This window comes from Neovison vison, chromosome 7 (genome assembly GCF_020171115.1).
Source record: "Neovison vison isolate M4711 chromosome 7, ASM_NN_V1, whole genome shotgun sequence".
Taxonomy (NCBI): Eukaryota; Metazoa; Chordata; class Mammalia; order Carnivora; family Mustelidae; genus Neogale; species Neogale vison.
The window spans coordinates 202,827,846-202,850,428 of record NC_058097.1 but is presented as its reverse complement, the minus strand read 5'-3'; the positions used below and the strand labels follow the sequence as shown (position 1 = coordinate 202,850,428).

The 22,583-nt window shown below is 65.0% G+C and overlaps 2 protein-coding genes across 5 annotated transcripts; one reads left to right on the top strand and one right to left on the bottom strand.

Annotated features, from left to right (window-relative positions):
• The first annotated feature begins 2,054 nt into the window (after window positions 1–2,054).
• GATD1 (glutamine amidotransferase class 1 domain containing 1) lies at window positions 2,055–8,952 on the top strand. 4 transcript variants are annotated; one of them, XM_044259912.1, is made up of 8 exons: window positions 2,055–2,143; window positions 3,735–3,811; window positions 4,367–4,472; window positions 4,800–4,907; window positions 5,791–5,885; window positions 6,596–6,689; window positions 6,842–6,953; window positions 7,047–7,127. In XM_044259912.1, exons 1-8 carry the CDS (start codon window positions 2,080–2,082, stop codon window positions 7,051–7,053), a joined length of 663 nt encoding a protein of 220 aa, XP_044115847.1. In that variant the 5' UTR covers window positions 2,055–2,079; the 3' UTR covers window positions 7,054–7,127. The 4 variants fall into 4 exon arrangements, with proteins under 4 accessions (XP_044115847.1, XP_044115845.1, XP_044115846.1 ...); XM_044259910.1 differs by having other exon boundaries at window positions 6,596–6,953; window positions 7,047–8,952; XM_044259911.1 differs by lacking the exon at window positions 2,055–2,143 and adding an exon at window positions 2,748–2,800 and having other exon boundaries at window positions 6,596–6,953; window positions 7,047–8,952.
• A 667-nt stretch (window positions 8,953–9,619) lies between these two features.
• TALDO1 (transaldolase 1) lies at window positions 9,620–17,452 on the bottom strand. The gene is made up of 8 exons (XM_044259909.1): window positions 17,306–17,452; window positions 14,168–14,291; window positions 13,176–13,283; window positions 12,770–12,901; window positions 10,667–10,842; window positions 10,308–10,505; window positions 9,954–10,099; window positions 9,620–9,790 (listed from the first exon to the last, which is right to left on the bottom strand). Exons 1-8 carry the CDS (start codon window positions 17,400–17,402, stop codon window positions 9,758–9,760), a joined length of 1,014 nt encoding a protein of 337 aa, XP_044115844.1. The 5' UTR covers window positions 17,403–17,452; the 3' UTR covers window positions 9,620–9,757.
• Window positions 17,453–22,583: the final 5,131 nt, after the last annotated feature.

Genomic DNA, 22,583 nt, shown 5'->3' with positions numbered 1-22,583 from the left:
CGGATGCCACGAGCTACCTGGACCCTCACAGCCTTGCATGTGCTGGGAGCCACTGACCCAGGCAAACGTGCTGCCCTGGACTGGGGTTGGGGTGACACACACACAGGACATGGGCTCGGCCGTCAGCCCGCTCAGGCAGGTGGGTCCGTCCGGCAAGTGATCTGCAAGGACTCCGGTGTACAGCAGAGCGGACACTGCCTCTGAGCACAGGAACGCACCCGTGCACGTGAGCTCCCGCTTGCACGCATCAGCGTCGTGGCACAGGCCACAGCCCAGCTACCGGGTCTATCCTCTTAGTGGCAGAGGGGAGCAGCCTGGCCTGATGAAGTTCGGTGATGCAAGAGGAGGTGGGTGTCAGGACGACCCTGGGGTGCTGTGGTGGTGGGGGCTGGGCCTGCAGGATGGTCCCATGGTCCCCGCTGCAGCTAGGCATCTCCAGCCCCTGGATCCCATGAATGCCCACGTGGGAAGCCCTCCTAAACCCAGAAAGCTCTTTCTGTGGCTAGGCCTGGCCTATGTTTTCAGGCTTGTGGGTCTCCGTCCAAAGTCCTCCACTCACGCACACGGCTCCTGTCCCCTGTCCTGAGGCCCTACTAATGCCGGGAGCCCCCAGCTTCTGCTTCACTCATAATAGGAGGGTCCTGCTGAGGCTGGGGGTTGCTGGTAGTCAGGAGCTGTGGGAGCGTGCGGCCTCACCAGGCAGAGGACAGAGCCGGTGGTCATGGAGGTAGGAGTGCCCAGGAGAGGAGAGGTCCTTGGCCTGGCCTCAGCCACTTTGGCATTTTTTACCCACGACAAAGATTTCTTTAGTCAGAACTGAGGCTGGCTGGACCTGGAGGAAACTCTACTGCCTGAAGCAGGGGGTCCTGGAAGGTGGCCTGTGGGGGCCAAGGGGCGGGTCTGTTCCTCTTTACCACCACCAGCCTGTGCCCAAGGCCCTCAACCGGCCTTCCTTCTCCCGGGCCCAGGCCTTAGAGAGCACCTAACAGTCTGCAGCTGACCCCCGTGTCTCCCAGACAGTCGGGGGAAGCAGGGGAAGCAGTGCTGGAGATGCAGGTCCGCCCGACGGCACCCTGATTTCCTCACCAGACTCAGCACCTAGAACCATCTCAGGGAGGGACACCCATCCTCTTCCAGGGACTCAGCTGAACAAGCTGGGATGCCTCTGTCTCCCCACAACCATCCGGGAGGCAGAACCCATCGCTCCTGCCCCCGCAGACACCTGCAGACGCCCCCTGATCTCCAGACTCCCACCCCTGCCCACACAAGCACCCACCGCCGCAGCCCCACCCTCTCTGCCCCCGGGGAGTGCCCGGCCTCCTTAAACTCTTGGCCTCCCATTTCCTCGACTGAGCTGGCCCCACCCCCCACCCCCTCTCCCCGCTGGCCGGCCCACTCCACTGCTGTCACCTGGGAACCCACGTTCCAAGCCCCCACCTGCAGGACGTGAGCCCCCTTGGGAGGGCGCTTTGCCCCGCGCATTCCATGCTGTGTCTCCAGACTCTCAGTGACCCAGGGTCAAGTGCCCAGATCACGAGGCAGGGACCTTCATCCACGGGACGGGCACCCTCGTTCATGGGCAGGGGTCCTCCCTCCTGGTTCACGCTCCTGTCCCACGCGACGACGAGAAGGGAAAGGCCCCGCGCTCCTGACTGCGACCACGGGCCGGGTCTGCTCAAGGATGCTGAGGCGTCGGGCCGGGAAAGTCGGCCCACGCTGTCGCCCGCCGCCCTGGGGCCAAGCTCCGAGGCCCGCCAGCACGACCCCCAGCCTCTCCCCCCACGCCCCCCGCCCCGGCGGCCCCGGGCCCGCTTCCGGCACCTACCTGCTGCCCTCCCGGCACCGCCCCCCCAGCCCCGCCGCTCCCGGCGCCCCGCCCCCCCGCCCGCCCGGCGCCGCCAGTCCTGGAACCAAGCTGGGGGGCCGCTCCGGGCAAGAGGAGACCCGGCGCATGCGCCCGGCGCTGCCCGCGGCCCCACCCCCAGGCGCCGTCGCACGTGACCCGCGGTTCCCGGCCTCCCTCCCGCGCACGCGCACGCGCACGCGCACGCGCACGCCGCGCCGGCTCTGGCAGACGCTATGGCGTCCGAGCGACTCCCGAGCCGGCCCGCCTGCCTCCTCGTGGCCAGCGGCGCCGCGGAGGGTGAGGCTCGCGAGCGTGTGGCGTGGCGGCGGCGGCCGGCAGGCCCGCCGACCCCGAGCGGTTCGCCCTCGCGGCGCTTCCGCCTTGGAAGGGGAGCGGCGCCGGCGTCCCTGGCCTCCTGCGGGGGGACCCGGGGCGCGGCGCTCCTGTGGGAGGAGAGCGGGTGCCGCCTCGGGGCGGAGGGTGCCGGCCCTCGGGGGCCTCCGTGCGTCACGCGCCGGGGCTTGCCGTCCTGGGCGCGCCGGCCGGGGTGTGCTGGGCTGTCCGAGGAGCTGCGGGGCCGGCCTGTGTTCCGCGCGCCGGGGCTGGGCAGCCGGCCGGTGGGGCCTGGGCCTCTCCGCGGGGGTGGCCGTGAGCCTGTGGCCGGGGCGTGAGGGCTTGGGGGAGGGGCTGTCCCGGGGGCGGAGAACCCCTCCGTCCTGCCGTGTGAGGTACCGGGGCGCGGGCGTGCGGCCCCCGCAGGGCACACGGCCGGTGCTGGGGTCCGCCTGGCTGACCGGCCGAAGGCGCCCGGTTGAGCGCTCCCCAGGCCCTCGCCTGCGCTTTCTCCGTCAGACGGCAGCTGCGAGCCCGAGGTCACGTGGCGGAGAGCCCGGGGTCGGGACCCGGGGTCTGGCTCTGGAGCCTTCTCGGACTCGAGCTGCCCAAGTGGGCAAGGTTGGGAGACTTGCAGGCGGGAGCGTCGCGGTGCCCAGCGCGTCGGTGGGCGGAGCCGTCGGGAGTGGGGCTCTGTCCTGGGGAGGCGGGGGGGGGGTGACCACCGGGGTGGCTGGTAGGAGTGGGGTAGGGGTGAGGAGGGGTTGACTGGCGTGGCCGTGCCATGGGGAGGGGACACGGCTCTGAAAAGGCCACTAGGGCACCGAGGGCAGGAGAGGGCCCTGCAGAGACCCTGGAGGAGGGGTGAAGCCGGGGTCAAGGAACTGAGGGCAGAATGAGGCAGAGTCCACGCTCAGTGCCTGCGCTCCGCGGTAAGACCCACTGACGCGCAGGGTGGGCAGAGGGCGAGCTGAGGTCTAGGGATCCGGTCCAGGATTGACAGGCGGAAAGACGCCCACTGTGCCCGTGTGGAAGCAGATATCCCTGGTGGGGCCACAGCCTCGGGCAGCTGGGAATGTTGTGGACTGGAAGTGGGCAGAAGAGGCCTGTGAGCTGCACTGGGCGTTGTGGGCAGGGTCCGAGCTCTGTGGGCCGCGGCCAAGTGTCCTAAAGTGGGGACAGGGGCGAGGCCAGCCCGTGGGGGTCGGGGTGCACCCGTGTTCCTGCCCACACTGGGCCGCAGCCCCACATCTGAGGACGCAGATCTCGCCCCCTGTTACCTCTCCCGGCTGAATGCCGGGGTGGGGGGTTGGCTCGGTCGCTGGTGGTTCCGTGAGTGCCCCGGGGGACCGTGCATTTGATTTGCCTTCTGGAGAGGCTTTTCGTGGCCGGGCTGGGCAGAGAGCCCATCCTGCAGGGGCTGGGGCTGCTGCCCCAGCATGGTGAGGTGGGGGACCAGGAGACCCTGAGGGTGTCTGCAGCAGGGACTGTCATGCCCCTCTTCCTGCCCACAGAGTCCAGTAGTGCCCGATTTAGAGCCGTGTTGACTTTGCAGGTGTGTCTGCCCAGTCCTTCCTTCACTGCTTCACGCTGGCCAGCGCCGCCTTCAACCTACAGGTGGCCACCCCTGGGGTGAGTCCAGCCAGACCCATGGGGTCCGTACCCTTTGGGGGGGTGAGTCTCGGAGGAGTGCTGTCGCTCTCAGGGAGAAGCAGGGAGCCCGAGGTTGGTGTAGCTCCCAGGGGAGGTGGTAGGGCTGAGGGTGAGGGCCCCGTTGAGGGGATCAGGCTCTGGTTCCTGGTTCCTGGGCTCTGGCCCTCCCTTTGGCAAGGAAGACCTTTCGTCAACGGTCAGCCCTGCGTGTGAGAGTGAGGGTGGGACAGACCTTCCCCCGGGGTCTCTGCTCTTCTCTGGCACGGGACCAGGGGTCACGGCAGCAGTGGGTTACGTGTTTCTCACTTTGCATCCGTCTGTTGTCACCCCCAGGGGGACAGTGGGTGCACTTTATAGGGGTAGACCGAGGGTCAGCTGGGGCTAGCTGCGGGGCTACCCTTTGGGGCCAGGAAGTTTGTGGCACGGCTGGGTGAGGGGTCTGGGCTGTCCCCAAGCTCTTGTTGGCATTTCAAGCCCCTGTGAGCCAGCAGTGGGGTGTGTGCCACTGACCTGCAGCCCCTGGTGCTCTTACAGGGGAAGACCATGGACTTCGTGGATGTGAATGAGGGCAATGCGCGCTGGGTGCAGGATTTCCGCCTCAAGGCGTACGCCAGCCCTGCCAAGCTGGAGTCCATTGATGGTGAGGGGCCGAGGCTGCTGAGACCTTGGGGCTTGGGGGTGTGGGGGTTCTAGGTGGGTTTGTGGCCTCCACAGTGCTCCCTCGCTCCTGCTTCTGATGGGCTTGGCTTGCCACGATGTGCTGTGACTGTCCAGGACAGCACTCATCCAGAATCCGGGGCCCAGAGTTCTCTGTCTAGAGGGGAGAGGCGGGTGGCACAGGGCGGAAAAGTCAGGGATGGCTTGTGGGTCTTGGGGCCCCTAGTGTGTGTGGGGAGAAATGACAGATGGCTGGTCCCAGCCAGCACCCTCGCTCTTGGTGACTGCCCTGCCTGCGATCTCCGCGCAGGTGCCCGGTACCACGCCCTCCTGATTCCCAGCTGTCCCGGGGCCCTGGCCGACCTGGCCAGCAGCGGCTCCCTGGCCCGCATCCTCCAGCACTTCCGCTCGGAGAACAGTAGGTGACTGGGGTGCGGATGGGGGTACGTAGGTTAATGAGGCACGGGGCTCTGCCAGCAGATGGGAGAGGTCAGTGGGGATGTTTCAGGGCAGATGGGAGGAGCCTCTGATTTTGGCCCCAGAGGGCCTGGGCACTGGGCTGTCCGCGGGGATGCGCACATTCGAAGTGGTGCCCCTCAGGTCGCTCCTTCTGTGTGCCCTCTGCCTGTGTTCCATGGGGGCCGGTGGCTGCCCCGTGCAGCTCCCTCTGAGGTGGGTGGGCAGCGTGCTGGCTTTGTTCCTCGTGGCGTTCAGGGTTTGAGGCCAGCGGGGGCTGGGAGGAAGGCTGTGCTGTGGAGATGTGGCTGCGTGGCCTGATGGGGACAGGGTGCGTGTTAGGGACCAGCAGACAGAAACGCAGGAGCTCCACAGAGCGTCCTTTGTTAGCCGGAGCAGGGCCTCCCGTTCCCAGCGTGGTCTGGACAGACAGTGATTGTTCCTGGCCACTGCCACCGTGGGAATGCCCGTGCGCCCACCCGACCTCGGGGAGGGCTCTGGGTGACTGTCGGGCAGGGCTGGGGCTCCGGAGGGACCGTGGAGGGACCGTGGAGGGATGGTGTTCACAGGTGAGCTGCAGCCGTGCAGGGGCGGGGACGTCTGCCACCGCCCGCCACGCCCAGCCATGGGTCTGCTGCGGTCCAGGGTCTGGTCATGGGCCGCCACATCCCGTGACTGCCTGTGTCTGCTCTTTGGCCGAAACTTGAGGAAACAGCTGTGAACCAAGCTTAGTCCCGGTGCAGAAGCTGACCGGTGGGGAGGGAGCTCGGAGGCAGGAGGTGTCGGGAGAGGGGCGGGGCCCCCCAGGGGGGTGTCCACGGCCTTAGACCCTCTCTTACTTTCAGAGCCCATCTGCGCGGTTGGCCACGGCGTCGCAGCTCTGTGCTGTGCCACCAACGAGGACCGATCCTGGGTCTTCCAGGGCTACAGCGTCACAGGGGTAAGTGTTGCACAAGGGAGGGTCCCAGGCATCAGAGACCTGCATATGTGCCTGAAAACTCAGGGACTGTCCCCTCTGGCAGGGGGACAGTCACTTGCCCAGACCGGGACAACAGGCTGGTAGCTATGCGGCTTGCTCTCCCCTCCCCTCCCCTGCTGACATCCAGGGTGGCCATGGCCTGTGGCTCTGGACACGGGGAGGGAAGCACAGGGGGCTCTTAGTTGGGTACGAGGCAACTTTGGGGTGCCAAGGAAGGAGCTGACATGGTTTTTGTGCCTGTCATGTGCACGATACCCTTTGGGGCCAGGAAGTTTGGGTGCAGGGCCTGGAGTTGGAGAGGGAGCCTGGCCGGACGGGACCGGAGGGAGATCTAACATGCGAGGGTTGAAGCCTGACCATTTGGGGCTGCATGAGGCCAGCTTGGCGGGTGGTGCAGGGGCTGGGGGAGGAGAGGCGCAGGAGCAGCACCTCAGTGTGCGCCCCTGGGTCTTCCAGGGCTACAGCGTCACAGGGGTGAGTGTTGCACCCCAGGCCAGCTGTTGCCTCTCCACACCCCTCCCGGGGCTCTGTGCCCTGCTCTTCCCCCATAGTGTGCTGGGGGTTCCGCTTGAGGCTGCCTGCTCAGTGCGTTTACGGGCCCTGTGCTGGGGGAGGGCAGCTGTGGGCGCTGTGGTGCCCTGACCTGGGAGTGGGAACCCCCTCCCCAACAGCCGTCCGTGTACGAGCTCGTCAGGGCACCTGGTTTTGCCCGCCTGCCCCTCATCGTGGAGGACTTCGTGAAGGACGCCGGCGCCATCTTCAGTGGTGAGCCGGGGCTGGGGAGACACCGGCCAGGGGCCACAGCTGAGACCCAGGCAGGCTTCCTGGTGCTCGGGGGGCCCCTGAGAGGGAAGGGGGCCGGTTTGTGCCTGGCCTGTGAGCCTGCCTGCAGCCCACGCTTTCGGGACGTCCTACAGCCAGTGAGCCGGACGCCGTGCACGTGGTGCTGGACCGCCACCTGGTCACAGGCCAGAATGCCAGCTCCACTGTCCCAGCCGTGCACAACCTGCTCTTTCTCTGCGGTGGCCGGTGAGGAGCCGTGGACGGCGTGGGGGGCAGGGTCCTGGTTCCTGACCAGCCTTTTGCTGGAACCTGAGCCTCTCGACCTGGCCCGTCCCGTAGGAAGTGAGATGGCTTCCCACCTGCCAGCGGACACTGCTCCCTCTAGACGACCGGATTCCTCAGGCCTCCAGGGACCCCGCCTCCATGACAGCCTGAGAGTGACTTCTGGACGCCCAGCTGGACTCAGCGGGATTGTTGGAGGCCTCTGAGAATCAGCCCTGAGCAATGTCAGCTGTGGGGGAGGGGCTGCCCTCCCCACCCCCAGGCCACTTGCTTTCCCTGGGGCAGAGTAGTAGAGGGGCTCAGGGCCGGCAGGTGGTCCCTGAGAATTCTGCATGAGCTTGGCTCAGAGAGTTGGTCTGTGGGCGTCGGCTGTGGGGGTCCCCGTGTTTGTCTTGGGTCCTTTGGTCTTCCCGTGCCCAGCTGGCTGGTCCCTCCCTTCTGCCTGTCCCTGTCCACCCTGACCGAGTCTGGTGGTGGTGCCAAGACCCCGTTGTGTGTGGTGAGGACAGGGCCCAGGCCTCTGTGCCGCCCCCCACTCCTGTAGGTGTTGGTGGGGGAAGCTGTGGTCCAGCTGCCTGGGGCTGGCTCGGCACTTCCCGTTTGCCCAAGGCCGGGGGCAGCTTGTGAGGGACACAGGCTCCGGGCCCCCAGGCGGGCCCCAGACCACTCGGCGCTGAAGGAGCAGCCCTGATTTTAATCCTTGCCGTGGGTGTGGGTTCAGAGTGTGGCGTAACAGCGCGTGAGGCCGTCGCTTCTGACGCTGAACGTGCTGGGCCTTCAGAAAGCACTGCTCGCCCAGAGCCCTGCCCACGTGGCGCGGGGGTTCGCAGCTGCCCCAGAGCTTTCGAGGTAGAGTGACCAAAGTGCGGGTCCTGCTGGCCGGGAGCCCTGGAGCAGTGGCCCTCGGTCTGCACCTGCGTGTAGAGCCAGGCCTCCACAGGCCTGCCCCGGGGGTGCTCCGTCCCGACGTGGCCACTCACCCTGCGGGCTCGCGGGCCTCCAGGGGCCGGGCAGGTCCCCTTACGCCCCGACTTGGCTTGTGCGCGTTGCTGCATCTGACCCCCCCCCCCTCCCCGGAATGAAGACGGGAAGGAGGCGAGGCCTCCCCCGCGTCACAGAGCGGGGAGATGCAGCCCCACCCCTCGAGTTTTTCTGAGGGCACCGTGCCAGCAGCTCCTGACGCCACGGCCCAGCTCGCCGGCTCCACTGAGAGGCCGGGGTCGTCCGGGCTTCGGTCACCACCATAGGGTGGTCGACATCTCTGGACGAGCTGTTTTAAAGTTCGTGCTTTGTGGGCTCCGTCTCTTGTGATCCGTGAAGTGCTACCAACACTCGCCGAGCTCGGCCAGACAACTCCTGGGTTTGGGGCGGGGCCCCCCACAGTCCTGCTCCCTGGGTGGCCGTGGCAGCTCGGTCCTGGCTTTGCGATATGCAGGGTGCAGGGCTGGGGGCTGCCATCAGGCTTGGCGGGGGTGCCTGCTGCCACTCGGGGGTGTCCCCACGGGCCATCCACCTACCGGAAGTAACCGACGGCCCCACAGGAGTGACCCGTGAGCGCCTGTGACAGCAGCGTCCGCCGTGATAGACTTAACGAATCGTAGTTTCCCTGGCGCGAGCGTCGGTCACTGCCAGACAGCACAAGTAGCCGCGTGCTCGACGTCACTTGGCCGGGAGGAGGAATGGGGTCCTGGGAGCATCGCGCAGACTGAACCTGGACGGCGGCCTGCAAAGCCAGACCTCGGGTGTGTGTGAGTCCATTACACAAAACCGAGTCGCTCTCGGGTGGTGAGGGGTGCAAGTGAACACGATGCCTCCTGTTGGGGGCACGGGAACATCCTAAAGCTGGCGTCAGGGCGCCCGGCTGGCTCAGTGGAGCGCACACCTGGGTCTCGGGGGCGGGGGGAGTCTGTGCCCCACGTGGGGTGTAGACTGCTTCGAACAGTAAAATCTTTAACCCAGTCAATCTCCGTGGTCCGCATGGCTCGAAGTATTAAAATCACCAGCTCGGACATGTGAGTGGGAGGGCCGGCCTGACGTGAGCTCTGGTGCTCGCACGTGTGACCCAGACCTGCAGGTCCTGGGGTGCGGCCTGTTGAGCAGCCATCCGCCTGCCTGCTGAGTGCTGGGACACAGTCACAGGTGCAAAGCCTTGTCTAGGACTAGGACACCCCGCTGCCCCCTGCACACCTTGGGGGCCACACTCAGCACAGGCCAGACCTGCTGGGGCCAGGCCAGGGTACCCACAGTGTGACCCCTCCCCAAGGCCCTGCAACTGTGTGGTGCTGCTCCTGCCCTTGGGAGGTGGCCGAGGGGCCTCTGCAGAGCTAGTTACCAGCCTGGGTGGACGGAGACTGGATGCTGGGGCATCCGGGCATCAGTGTTTGGTCCTTTAGTCTCAGCAGGCCTGTTCCTGACGCCTGGCTCCCTCTGCACAGACCTGGCTGGGGCCGGGGAGCCCCCCCCCCCCCCCCCCCCCCCGCCCCAGCGGCGCAGCAGCAGCAGCTTGAGAGCCTGCACACACCAGTCGTGCCACGTGGCGGCGCCACCCCCTCCCACGGAGCTGAGCACCAGGGCTGCTGGCAGGGGAAGGCGCTGCACGAGCAAGAGGAACAGGGCACAAGAGAAGTGAATGAATTAGGCAAAATTTTATGTCAACTCCATGATCCATCCCTGCCCCAATTGGTAAAAAATGCAAAATTCATCACAAGGCATGTGCAACCGGCCCCGATTCAGACGACCCAGATCTGCGGCCCGGCTCAGGCGTGGCCCTATTTTCCGTTTTCTGTGCCGAACATGCGGCCCTACAAGGGGAGAAAGGGAGAGCGTGAGAGGCCGGCACACGCACGTGGCCCCTCCCCCCCGCCAGGGCTGCTGCAGGAGGGCGTCCCGAAGCCGTGGGCCAGAGTCTAGGTGGCCAGGGGAGTGGACACCCCCCAGCTCCGCCCCCGTGTGTGGGGCACTCACCACCAGCATCTGCTCGAGCTTCACGGCGTCGGCAGCAAACTTCCGGATCCCGTCCGAGAGCTTCTCCACCGCCATCTGGTCCTCGTTGTGCAGCCAGCGGAAGGCCTTTTCATCCAGGTGGATCTTCTCCAGGTCGCTGGCCTGTGCTGCGGGGGACAGGCACCGGGGCCTCCCACAGCCGCCCGCACCCCCGTGTGTCCCGGCTCCTGTGGGGTCGGACTGCCCAGCATCCCAGCAGGGCCCCGGCAAGGCTCCCTCTCCAGGCAGGACACAGGCTGCCTTGGGCCAGTCCCTCACCTCCGCGCTTGGAGACCAGGGTGAAGGTGGCCGCCAGCCAAGGGTCAGAGGGCTTACCCGCCTTGGGCGACAGCACAGGCACCAGCTTGCTGCTGTCCTTGAGCAGCTCCCCCAGGAGCTTGGGCGAGATGGTGAGGAAGTCGCAGCCGGCCAGCGCTTTGATCTCGCCGGTGTTGCGGAAGGAGGCGCCCATGACGATGGTCTTGTAGTCGAACTTCTTGTAGTAGTTGTAGATCTTGGTGACGCTCTTCACCCCTGGGGCCGCACACTCGGTGTTCCCAATGGCTTTGCGGATGCCGGAGGCAGTGCCCGCCCAGGGTGGGGCCCAGAGCTGCCACGGCTGTGCCCCCTCCACCCAGCTGTACCCCCAGGCTGGCTGCGCGCCCCCCACCCTCTTCCTTCAACGGGCAGCTCACCCGGGTCCTCCAGGGGCTCATAGGATTTCTTGTCTGTGTTGGCCACATGCCAGTCGAGGATGCGGCCCACAAAGGGGGAGATGAGGGTCACCCCCGCCTCGGCGCAGGCCACGGCCTGGGCGAAGGAGAAGAGCAGCGTCATGTTGCAGTGGATGCCGTGCTGCTCCTCCAGCTCCCTGCGGGGACACGGCGCCCCCGGGTCAGCACAGCGGCTCATGTGTGCAACACCCGCTGGGGCGCTCTGCCTGGCGGGCTTCGCCGATAAACCTGTTTCCAAGACAGGCCCCTGAGAACCACGGTGGGTCTCCCCGGGCCAGGCTGGTGCGCCTAGGCCCCCAGGGCTGCCGCCAGACACCCCCGAGTCCCCTCCCACCACAGTGGTGACCTGCAGCCTCCCGGGCGCCCCCTGCCAGCCCCCCAATCCACTGGGACGTCCTGGGGTTGAGCCTGGCCGGGTAGGGCAGTGCTCACACTGCTGCAAGCTGGGCAGTGGGCTGTCGGCCTGCGCTCAGGCCCCTCTGGCGTGTCTCTATCCACCGGGGACATCGTCAGAGGGACCCATGCCCTGTGGCCCCCAGCAGCATTCATGAAGCAGGGCTGCAGGGAATGCGGACGCGGCGGTGGCAGTGGCACAGGCCCGGGCGCCCTGCAGCAGGGCCAGCCTCTCCCAGGGCCTGCGTGCCTGGTGCAGGTGCCCACGGGAGGCCTTAGTGGGACCCAGCAGCTGTGCTGGTCTGACCCGACCCGTGGGGCGCGCCAGGAGGGTGACTTTATGGAGAGTGTGAGACGGAACACAGACTGCAGGAAACAGCCCAGGAGAAGAGTCCCCCAGGACGAGACCATCCATTCCTCCTCAGCACCGGATGGCGCGAGACAAAGCCGTGCCAGCCGGGAGGCGGCCCTGGCGGCGAGCGATCCGTGCAGAGCGCTCTGAGCTCACCTGCAAGCGGGCTGTCCTGCACGACCCCGAGGGCCGCTTAGCGCCAAGCAGGGACACCCCCAGCCCCTCTTCCCACCCCACACCACCTTGCACTGCTGACCCTGCTGCGGGGCACATCTGCAGCCTTAGGAAATCGTGTGGCTGTGGCCCCGGGAGTGGCTCAGATGCACCTGGCCCACTCTGATCTGGAGCTCCGTTGAGCAGTGTGAGTGACCGCGGGCACCGCAGCCCGAGACCCTGGCACCGGCGGCCTCCTCTGACTTTGTTTCACTGGCAGATTTCACTGGCTTGGCCGCGCTACCCTGGTTTATCTGCTCGAGGACTTCGGAGGCTAGCTGCCAGGGGCTCCGGGGAGAGGGTGGGCGTGAGCGGGACCGGCTGACCTGGTGTCAGTAATAACCTCTAGGAGTCTCAGAACCATTTTCCAATCACTGCTGACAAATAGAAACACTGAGTAAACAGAAAAGGAGAGGAGGGCTGCAGATGGCACCAGCGGGAAGCAGAGGGTCGCCCAAGGGGGGCGAAGCACGGAGGGACTGTCCCACGCGGCACCCCCTCCCATGGAGGTGCCCACGGGAGCGAACACGTCTGAACCTGTGCACAGCTGTTCCCAAAAGCACAGTCGTGACAGCCCCAAGGGTGGACACAGCCACGTCCACAGAAGGGTGAGCGGACACACAGAACGCGCACACACGGTGGCACGTCAGCCTGACCAGGGACGCGGCCCCGACAAGTGCCAGCAGCGGAGGGAAGCCAGACACAAAAGGCCGCCTCACGAGACTCTACTGACGTCCAACAAGTGGGCGAGAGAGCCAGGAACAGGGTGGCCGAGCGGCCGCGGGTGCCAGGCGGGCCAGCGAGACGCCCTCGCCCACGCTGTGCTGGCGTCCGTGCTCTCTGGGCGAGAACACACGGAGGAAGGCTCCGGGCTGCTCCTCCGCGCACGTGAGGTTCTCGACAAGCTGCTTCTCACAAGTGACGAAGACGGGGGAACGGGAGACGGGGGATCCCACAGGGGCCTTGCTTGTCTCCGGACAGTGGTGACCTGGACCCCCACGCGGGCCCTCTCTGGACTGAGGGTCGAGCGGGCCTGTGGCCATGCAACCCCAGCCCCAGAGTGGAAGCTGAGCCCCCAGCAGGCCCTTCCTCACGGGGCTCCTTACTTTCCAGCCTGGATTCCTTCCCAGGTGGACGAGAGCTTTACGAGGATCCTGTCCTTGCTGACCCCAGCTTCCTGGTAGAGCTCGATGAGACGCCGGGCTCGGGCCACCATGGCGTCCTTGTCAAAGGACAACCTGCAGGAACGAGAGGCCCCCTGTCGAGCCGCGCACCTCAGACGCCCCTGAGGAGGAGCGACTGGGCGCCCGTCGCCTGCCCAGCCCCACGCGGGGTGCAGCGTCGCGGCCCGCCGCACAGCCCCGTTCCTCCCCGGGATCTACCCAGCCCGCGCGTGGCAGGAAGAGCTGCCACGGTTTGTCTGGGGGGAGCGGCCGAGCGCTCGCTGCCACGGCTGCGTCTCCGCGCCAGATGCGGCTTCTGGCCTCGACCCCCAAGACCCCGAGTCCTTACCGCGCATCTACTTCTGTGGACACACGGCCCGGAATCTTCTTTAATATTTCCGCTCCAAACAACACAAAAAGTTTATCCATAGCATTTGTAATCTGTTCCTCTTGTGACCTGAAATTCAAGGAGACAAATTAGGCCCAAAACTTTTAAGTCCACAGGATTCTACAAAATAAATCCTCTCATTCCTTCGTGGCCAATTCCTTTCCCTTCCACCTGGTTTTTCCCGACTCGCGGCAAACACACAGCATGTCCTCCGCCACGTGACCGCCATCGAGGCGCATGGCTCGGGGGCGCGGAGGACGTTCACACCGGGCAGCCGGGCCCACCATCTGCCTCCAAGCTTCCCGACATTCCAGACGGAACCTCTCCGCCTCGTGGCCCCTGACAAGCCTCTAGAGGAGGGAGAGGGGCCGGCTGCGGCGGGCCGTGTGGCGGAGGGCAGGGCGGACTCCCGCTCGCGGCCTGTGCCTCGGTCCCCGCAGGCCCCCACCTGGCAGGGCGCCGTCCCCCCACGGAGACGTCGAGCGCCATCAGGAAAAGGCGCAGAGGGCGAGTAGAACCGGCCTGTGGTTGCCTGGGGGAGGAGCAGGGGCACCGGGGAACATTCTAGACTGCGCTGTGTGAGGGCTGCACCGCTGAAAAAATTTACCAGAACAAACTGGACTGCACTGGGCGAGTCTTCCTCTAGCAAAGCTGTCGCGCAACGATCAAACGACAGGTCAGTGCTTGCCGCGGCTGGGACATTCACCACGAAAGGGGACGAGGGGACTTTTGGGGTGCATCTTAACTGGGGCAGTGTTTACAGGGGTGCACAGTCCTTGCAACAAAACTGGGCACTGAACTGGACACGCCCTGGGCGGTGGCAGCACAGGCAAGCGGCACGGACGAGGCTGATGAAGACTCCCAGGTCCCGCCCCCGAGTCTAAGAGCCAACCAGCGAGTGGCTGCGCAGCTAAGTCCGGGCGCCGGCCCACGGGGCCCTGCCCCGAGCTTACCCGCCCAGCCTCCGGCCGTAGGCGATGGCCTCCTCCACCAGCCCCTGGTAGGCTGGCATCTGCGCCGCAGCCAGGATCAGGGACGGGTTGGTGGTGGCATCCTGGGGCTTGTACTCGTCGATGGCTGGGAAAGAGGGTGGACAGCAGGAGAGTGAGTGGACTTCTGCTGCAGACGAGGCCCTCCAAACCCCAGGCAGCCCAGCGGAGGCCAGCGTGTCTTCCAGCCCCCCGCAGGGAGCAGCCTCACCTCACACGCATGAGCTCCCTGTCCCGGAAGGCTGTTTGCACAACACAACCACCACTAAGATTAGGGCCAGAGGTCCAGGTGCCCCCGGGGGAGCTGCCCCTCCCACCGAGGGGGGAGGCGGGCAGCCGGCACAGCTAGGAGGCACTTCCTGCAGCCCAGCAACCGGGCGCAGGCGCCCAGGCCAGCGACAGGGAGGGACGCGTCTGCACCCACGCACGGCTCTCCTCCTCCTCTCTCAGTAGCGAGCGGGCAACGCCAGGAAGCCCGTGGAGCCCCACCTGCGGGCTCCCCCACGGCCCTCCCCCTCAAACGCGCACCTGCTCCCGACCATCAGCGGGCTCAGGAAAGCCATTCGGCAAGTTAGTCTTTTCAAAGTACACTTTGGTGACAAAACTAGAGACGGAGACCAGGCCCTGCCAAGGACAGTGACGGGGGTGCCACCAGGAGCACAAGCAACAGGAGTCTGTCCCTGTTGTAAAACCAGGGCTGGGAATGGACGCCCCACCCCCACTCAGGCTTTCGGCCGCTCAGCGGGGCCAGGCCTGCTGCCTCTTTCCGATGTTGCACTGGTGCCAACTTCCTGGTGCTAACATCACACCCTGTCACAGAAGATGTCACCACTGGGGAGAGCGGGTGAAGGATTCATGGGACTTGACGGGCTAATTTTGCAACTTCCTGTGAGTCGATATTTCAAAATAGTAACAGAAAGTGGTCTGGGGGCGCCCGGGTGGCTCAGGCCATGAAGCATTCAAGTCTCGTTTTGGCCTTGGGTCATGATCTCAGGGTGGTGAGGTCGAGCCCTGGGTCGGGCTCCACTCCCAGCAGTGGGTCTGCCTGAGCGTCTCCCTCTGCCCCTCTCCCCACCCTCTCTCTAAAATAAAAAAGAAAAATCTAAAAAAAGATTTTTATTTTAGATGGGGGGGTGGGGTGGGGGGCAAAGGGAGAGAGACTGTCAGGCAGACCCCCTCCTGGGAGTGGAGCCCGACTCAGGGCTCGACCTCACCGCCCTGAGATCATGACCTGAGCTGAAATCCAGAGCTTGCCGCTTAACCGACTGAGCCACCCAGGCACACCTCAGCTCAGGTCTTGATCTCAGGGTCAGGAGTTCAGGCCTTGTGAGCGCTCCACACTGGGCAGGGAGCCTGGAAGAAAGGAAGAGGGCAAGGGAGGGATGGAGGGAGGGAGAAAGAAAATGTTCCGCAATGATGTTTACGCCGGCAGGTCAAAGCTCACGGAGGGATGTACTGAAGGGAGTTTTGTTACATGAAAGTAGGCCTTGGGGCGCCTGGGCGGCTCAGCGGGTTAGGCCTCTGTCTTCAGCTCAGGTCATGACCTCGGGGTCCTGGGATTGAGCCCTGCATCGGGCTCTCTGCTCCACGGGGAGCCTGCTCCCCCGCCCCCGCCTGCCGCTCTGCCTACTTGCGATCTCTCTGTCAAGTAAATAAATAAAATCTTTAAAAAAAAAAAAAAAAGGCAGAATGATTAAAAAAAAAAGTAGGCCTTGACAAGGATGACTTTTGAGAAACTTAACGAAACTAGTGCTCAGCCAGGGTCAACAGATGGGCTTCAGGGTTCAGGGCCCCGACGTCTGGAAGCGAACCGCTGCTGCGCAGGGTGGCGCTGTGCTGGGGAGAGCATGGGTGACTCGGGTTGCGTTTTCACAGCGGCCTGTGACCCACCCCTCAGCCCCTGCAAAGGTAAGAACCTTCAGGCCATAAATGACCACAAAACCAAATGCCATCTGCAAGTACGCCATGTTCAGGGCTATACGGTATCAGCCACTGGACCTTCTCAAGGCTGCCAGTGTTCAGGACATAAAAACGTGGGCTGCGGTATTTCTGAAAAGGGGGGGGGAAGAGCAAGTGCTGCCCCAAGGCCCGTCTGCAGGGACAGCGGCAGGAAAGACAGACCAAGGCTCTGTCTGCGAAGAGAGAAATCGAGTCTCAGTGTTAAGCAGGGAAGCAGCACAGGGAGGCGCGCGCTTGCAGCACACTCTGCCCTACTCAGGTCAGCGCCCGGAGGTCTGGAGGAAAGGGCAGGGTGAGCAGGGGCGCCCCGGGAGCCGGCCGTGTGGGGACGTCTGCCGGCCTCCAGGCGCATCAGGCCCCGCGGCCCCCACGGAAGCCGCCGAAAGCGGGCGCTCACTCTGCGGGTCACCAAGGAGGAACCACCCGGTTTCCCCAGCCGCCGTGAGAAAGCAGAAAAGAACGGAAGTCGGTCCTCCCGCCCTCACCCCGCGCAGCCCTTCCCGGGTTTCCTGAAAATCTGGTTTGTTCGCGGCCGAGCGGGACCCAGGCCGGTTCGGGGGCCCGCAGACGCCCCTCCCCGCTTCCCTCCGGCCAACGAGATTCGGAGCCGCGAAACCCCCCGGTCCCCGGCACGGGAACTCCGCGGTGCTCGAGCGCGGGGTCCGGCCCGCGCGACTCCACGGCCCCGGCCGGTGAACGCGCCCAGGGCCGCCCCCCAAGCCCGGGGCGGGCCGCAGCGGGTGTGCAACAGGCGATTGCCGGGCCCGACCCGCCAGTCCCGGCCCTTCCGCGCCCGGGGCTCCCGCGAGCTCCCGCTCGACGGCCCACGCCGGCGGCCCCGGGAGGCGTGGACGAGCCGTCGGGGCCGAAATGCGCTCCGGGGCCGCCCCGAGTCCCTCCGGAGCGCGGAGCCCTGCGAGCCCGGCCAGCACCCGCGGACCCCCGAAGCTCCCCCAGGGCTTTCCAGCGGCTCGGACGCAGCGCCCCGCCTCGCCCCTGCCCCTTCCGCGGCCCGCAGGCCCTGCGCTCCCGCCTCCCTCCCTCCCGGCCCGCGCGCCCCGGGGACCCCGGACGCCCCCTCCGCGCCCCTCCCCCCACCCGCGGCGACGCGCGTCCCGGAGCTCGGGGTCCCGCGCGCCTCACCGTGGAAGTCGCCCGTGTCGGCCACCACGGTGGTGAACTGCTTGAGCTGGTCCAGCGCGCTCTCCATCCTCTGCCGCTTCACCGGGGAGCCCGACATGGCCAAGCCGACCCCGAGCGCGGCGGCCCACAATGCCCCGCGGCCCGCTCCGCGCCAGCCAGTCGGAGAGCGGCGCGGGAAGGCGGGGCCGACGCGCTTCCGGCACAGGCGGCGCCCCGCCCCGGAGACGGCGCCCCGCCCCTCGGCCACGCCCCGCGGCCACGCCCCCTCCCCGGGCCAGTCCCTCGCGGAGACCGCATCTCGGCGTCCGTGCTCTCCTCCCCCAGCCCCGCGTCCTCAGACCGGTGTCCCCTTCCCGCCTGCAGGTGTGCCCCCAAGGGACGCGCCCCCTCAGGAAGGCGCTCCCCGACCCATGCGCCCCCAGAAATGAGCTTCCGGAGCGAGGCGCCCCTGCACGGTGTGTTCCCCGGAGTGACTGGACCCTGGAGTGACGACCCCTCCGGGGCGTCCGGTCCCCACGGGCCGCCCCGCCCAGAAAGGGACAGGCGGAGGGGCGTCTGGGTGGCTCAGTGGGTTAAAGCCTCTGCCTTCGGCTTGGGTCATGATCTCAGGGTCCAGGGATCGAGCCCCGCATCGGGCTCTCTGCTCAGTGGGGAGCCCGCCCCCCCCCCCGCCTGCTTGTGATCTCCGTCTGTCAAATGAATAAATAAAATCTTTTTTTTTTTTTAAAGGGACAGGCGGGGCTGGGGGGCAGGGAGACAGATCTGGGGCTCCGTGGTCGGGCTCCCAGAGCGCCCCGTACGTGAAGGCGGGAGGGAACCCGCGGCAGGGAGCGCTGCGGCCCGCCCTGCCCCAGCTGCCTGAGCGGGGCCTACCTTGGGGCCAGCGCCTGTGGTCAGCGGAAAACAACCAGGCCCTGAAAAGAAAGAAGTCAAGGGGATGTCATCACAGCCCTTCTGGCCGGGGCGGCCCTAGAGGAGTCGGAAGGTCGAAGGTCCCTGGTAACTCTTCATAAGCCGCCGGCCTTACAGACCCATGACGGCCACCTGTCAGGCGCCCGCCCTTCTGGAGCCTCCTGTGTCCTCAGGCAACACAGCCTGCCGCTCTGCCCACTCTCCTGTGTCCAGGAGACGCCTGCGTGGACTCCCCGGCGGAGAACCTCGTTCTCCGGACTGCTCCGTCAAACGCACAGGGGCCTGTAGGGACGATGGTGGAGGAGCCACTGAGTCCAGGCCCCTGACTCCCCAGGACGCGGTGGCTCAGAAGCGGCCTCCAGGCTGCAGACTCTGAATGGGGCCTTGGCCGGCCTTGGCCGCTGCAGACAGTGATGTCGGGGCCAGGGCGGCCCACGGGGCAGGGGCAGCACAAGGACTGGAGGTCGGAGTGGGCTTGAGGCCCTGTCCCCCAGTCCTCGTGGGGCTGCAGGCGCCCCAGAGGCACCCCCTGCCATCAGCCCCGGCCTGGCACTCCCGGCCCTGACTCCAACGGACGCAGGTGCAGTCGCCTGGGTAGGAGCCGGCTGGAGGCGGGGCCTGGTGGTTTGGTTTTCTCCTGCACAGATCCGGATCCACAAGGATGGGCTGGTGCCCTGCTCTGACACTGGGACTCTGTCCCATGTGACGAACGCTGAGTTCAGAAGGCGTCCCAAAGGCACGGTGTGCGAAATCTGCCGTGGGAAGCAAACTGCTGGCTCGTATGGGCAGCTTATCTGTCTCGTAACTGCTGTCCGGTTCTGTATATATTCTGGACCAAGTCTTTTTGTCGGATGTGTGTGTATTGTCGGTGTTTTGTCCAAATCTGTGGCTTATGTTTTCATTTTCTTAACTGTGTCTTCAATGAGAAATTTAAAATTTTGATGAAATTCAATGTAACGATTTTTAACTTTATGGTTGGTGGTTTTTTGTATCTTCTAAAAAAAAACACAAAAAACCCAAATGTTTGCTTGCTTCCAAGTGATAAGAATATTTTCCTGTGGATTGTTTCAGAGTCATTTTAGTTTTGGCTTGCATGTTAGTCTTTGACAAATCTCGGACTGATTTTCTGTATTTTTTTTAAAGATTTTATTTATTTATTTGAGAGAGAGACAGTGAGAGAGAGCATGAGAGGTGAGAAGGTCAGAGGGAGAAGCAGACGCCCCATGGAGCTGGGAGCCCAATGCGGGACTCGATCCTGGGACTCCGGGACTGTGACCTGAACCGAAGGCAGTTGCTTAACCAACTGAGCCACCCAGGCACCCTGATTTTCTGTATATTATGAGGTAGAGGTCAAGGGTCACTACCCTCCTTGGTCCATCTTTGTTGAAAGAGACTTCTACTCTTCACAGAAATACAAAAATAAGAAATATGTGTCACAGAGGAAAACAGGTACTATTCACTGGGGAAACACAAATGAAAACCACAATTAGACCTCTCCAGTGTCTTCCTAAAATGGCAAACATTTAAAAAGATAGCAATCTAGGGGCGCCTTGGGGGGCTCAGTTGTTGAAGCATCTGCCTCCGACTCAGGTCGTGATCCCAGAGTCCTGGAATGGAGCCCCGTATCGGGCTCCCTGCTCACTGGAGAGCCTGCGTCCCCCTCTCCCTCCGCCTGCTGCCCCCCCTGCTTATGCTCTTTCACTCTCTTTGTCTGTCAAATAAATAAATAAAATCTTTTTTTTTTAAGATTTTATTTATTTATTTGACAGACACAGATCACAAGTAAGCAGAGAGGCAGGCAGAGAGAGAGGAGGAAGCAGGCTCCCTGCTGAGCAGAGAGCCCGATGCGGGACTCGATCCCGGGACTCGATCCCAGGACCCTGAGATCATGACCCAAGCCGAAGGCAGCGGCTCAACCCACTGAGCCACCCAGGCGCCCTAAATAAAATCTTTTACAAGTAAAATCAAAAGATCGGCCATCTCGAGTGTCAGTGAGGCCGTGGGGCAGGGGCGCGCCCACCTTGCTGGTGGGGAACGGTGCCGGACCGACAGGAGAGTCGTCACGTGGCTCCTTGAAAGCTCAGCACATGTCGCCGTGCAAACCAGCCCTCCCTTCCTCGGACAAACACGTGTCCACGCAAAGATTTGTACCCAGATCTTCCCAGTAGTTTTACTCCAGCTCCATACTGGAAACAACCCAAGCGTCCGTCCGCAAAAGTGGACAGACTGCTGACTCTGGGCAGCGGAATGCTTCTCCGCGGTGCCAAGGGAGCGCTGGTGCACAGCCCCCGGCTCGGGTAGCCTCAGGCCCGCGAGCCTGCCAGCCTGGCACAGGAGGGCACAGAGCGGGACCCTACCGTGGGCCGGTCTAGGCCTCCTGTCCTAGGCAGGACAGGAGGGCTGGAGCTGACCCAGAGAGGGCACAAGGGGGCTTTCTGGGGTGATGGAGACGTTCTCCATCAGAGGCTCAGAGTGTGATGGAGGGAGCAGCGCTCTGGAAACACGTGCTCTGTGTGCGCCCAGACACCGGCCGGAAGCTCGGGACGCCTGGCAGCCTGGGCTCTGACCTGGGGTAGTCCTGGCCGTGTCGGGGTCTGAGAACCTCGGCTCCGTGTCCTTCCGGGGGAGTGATCCCTTGGGGGAGACGCTTGTCGAAACACTTCCAAATGTGCGTTTCATGGTGTGTAAATTAGGAAGAAAAAAGGCAACGAAAGCAAAACGAAACAGAACACAGACTCTCTGAGCAAACACCTGTTGGGCGCTCGCCTGCCGGTTCTGAACACAGGCCCAAGGTGGGCGATCTCGAAGATGCAGAAAGACGTGTACGGCTGAGCGCGGGGCAGGCGCAGGTGGGTAGAGGGGGCTGCGGGCCAGAGCCACGTGGGGCTTGCGAGGCTGCCCAAGTACCAGGAGCAGGGGAAGGAGATATGAGGCTCCAGGGCAAGGCGGGCCCCCCTACCCGCAGAGCCCCTGCTCCGGCTGCCTGCGTGTGGGCCCTGGCCCTCCCTCCACCAGGGCCAGCAAGGGCCTCAGCCCGGTTTAGGTGTCTCAGATCTCTGTGCCGGGGAGAACGGATACGGGTGTGCCAGCGCAGCCCCCGCGGCGCTTCCGAGCCAGGAGCTCAACGGACCGGTTCCGCAGATGCAGAGGTGGAGGCAGAGGCCCGGGGTCAGTCAGGGAGCAGGTCGCCAGAGGGGCCTCTCCCCCAGGCCCTCGTAGAAGCTGCCCGACCCACGCGCCTCGGTGGCTCCGTGGGTCAACCCTCGGCTCTTGGTTTGGCTCAGGTCATGATGTCAGGATTCTGGGATGGAGGCCGAGCCGGCTCTGCCCTCCGCTGCGAGTCGGCTCGGCTCGAGGGCCCGCTCCCTCCCCTCTGCCCCTCCCCCGGCACAGCACGCGCGCTCTTCCAAATAAGTAAATAAATAAATAAAATCTTAAGACGAAGGAGGAGGAGGAGGAGAAGAAGTTGCCGGGCCTGCCGGGTCAGGAGGGAGGTGCCGGTGGACTTGGCCCTGACTCAGGCAGCTCCGGGATCTTCCGGGATCTTCCAGTCTCGCGTGGAAGGGCCCGAGCCGGCCCCTCAGCCCTCCGGAGGCCCTGCAGCCGGGCCCTTGCTGCGGTGCTCGCCGCACACCCAGATGTAGGGACGTCGGACGCGGCTTCCTTCCTCCTCACGGTGGTGCCCCCACTTCGCCGTTGGAGCCTCACCTCATCGCCCTGCGTGCGCCGCATCATGGGGCGCCCTCCCAGGGGTCCCTCGGGCCTCGCTTCACACAGATAACGGGCTTGGGCCGCCCTGCGAGCCACACAGCTCCCTGGAAGGGCGGGCAGTGCTCCCCGGCAGGAGGCCAAGAGCAAGGAGGGGGCCTGCGGAGATGAAGAAGAAGGCGTGTTCGCTCGTCTGTCGCCAACTCCGCACTCCCGGGGCATTCGTGGCCTCAGGAGAGGGAGGACCCTCCGGACCCAGGACGACCCAGACGTCTCTGAACCACCGCCTGGGTGCTCTGATGCGAGCCCAGACTGTAGCTTTGGGGGGCCAGTGTTTGACAGGGAAGTCTGAGGAGGGCTGGAGGGCTGGAGGCAAAGCCTCAGGGTTAGGGAAGGAGAGGGTGGGGTGGGCAGAAGACTCTGTCCGGGTGGGCTGGGCTGGGGGCCAGGGGCCCAGCATCTGTGCCTCCACCTTCCTTGGCTCAGCTCCTTCCCAGGACCCTCCTAAGCCCTGACCGGGAGGCCCAGGCAGTGGAAAGCAAGCATGACACCCAGGGCCCCCTTGCCAGGCTGCAGGGTTCCCCCAGGAACCTCGGTGGCCTCTCCACCCACGTGCCGGTGCCATGGGCGCTGGGGACAGGTCAGGCCGGGCCGGTGA

Bases quoted from the DNA above. Each gene is read 5' to 3' on its own strand.
- GATD1 (XM_044259910.1), top strand. From the start codon at position 2,080: ATGGCGTCCGAGCGACTCCCGAGCCGGCCCGCCTGCCTCCTCGTGGCC. The intron at 4,473-4,799 runs GTGAGGGGCCGA...ATCTCCGCGCAG, and splicing joins CAAGCTGGAGTCCATTGATG to GTGCCCGGTACCACGCCCTC. The intron at 4,908-5,790 runs GTAGGTGACTGG...TCTTACTTTCAG, and splicing joins GCACTTCCGCTCGGAGAACA to AGCCCATCTGCGCGGTTGGC.
- TALDO1 (XM_044259909.1), bottom strand. From the start codon at position 17,402: ATGTCGGGCTCCCCGGTGAAGCGGCAGAGGATGGAGAGCGCGCTGGAC. The intron at 14,292-17,305 runs GTGAGGCGCGCG...CCTCTTTCCCAG, and splicing joins CGACACGGGCGACTTCCACG to CCATCGACGAGTACAAGCCC. The intron at 10,843-12,769 runs GTAAGGAGCCCC...GTGTCCCCGCAG, and splicing joins GAAGGAATCCAGGCTGGAAA to GGAGCTGGAGGAGCAGCACG.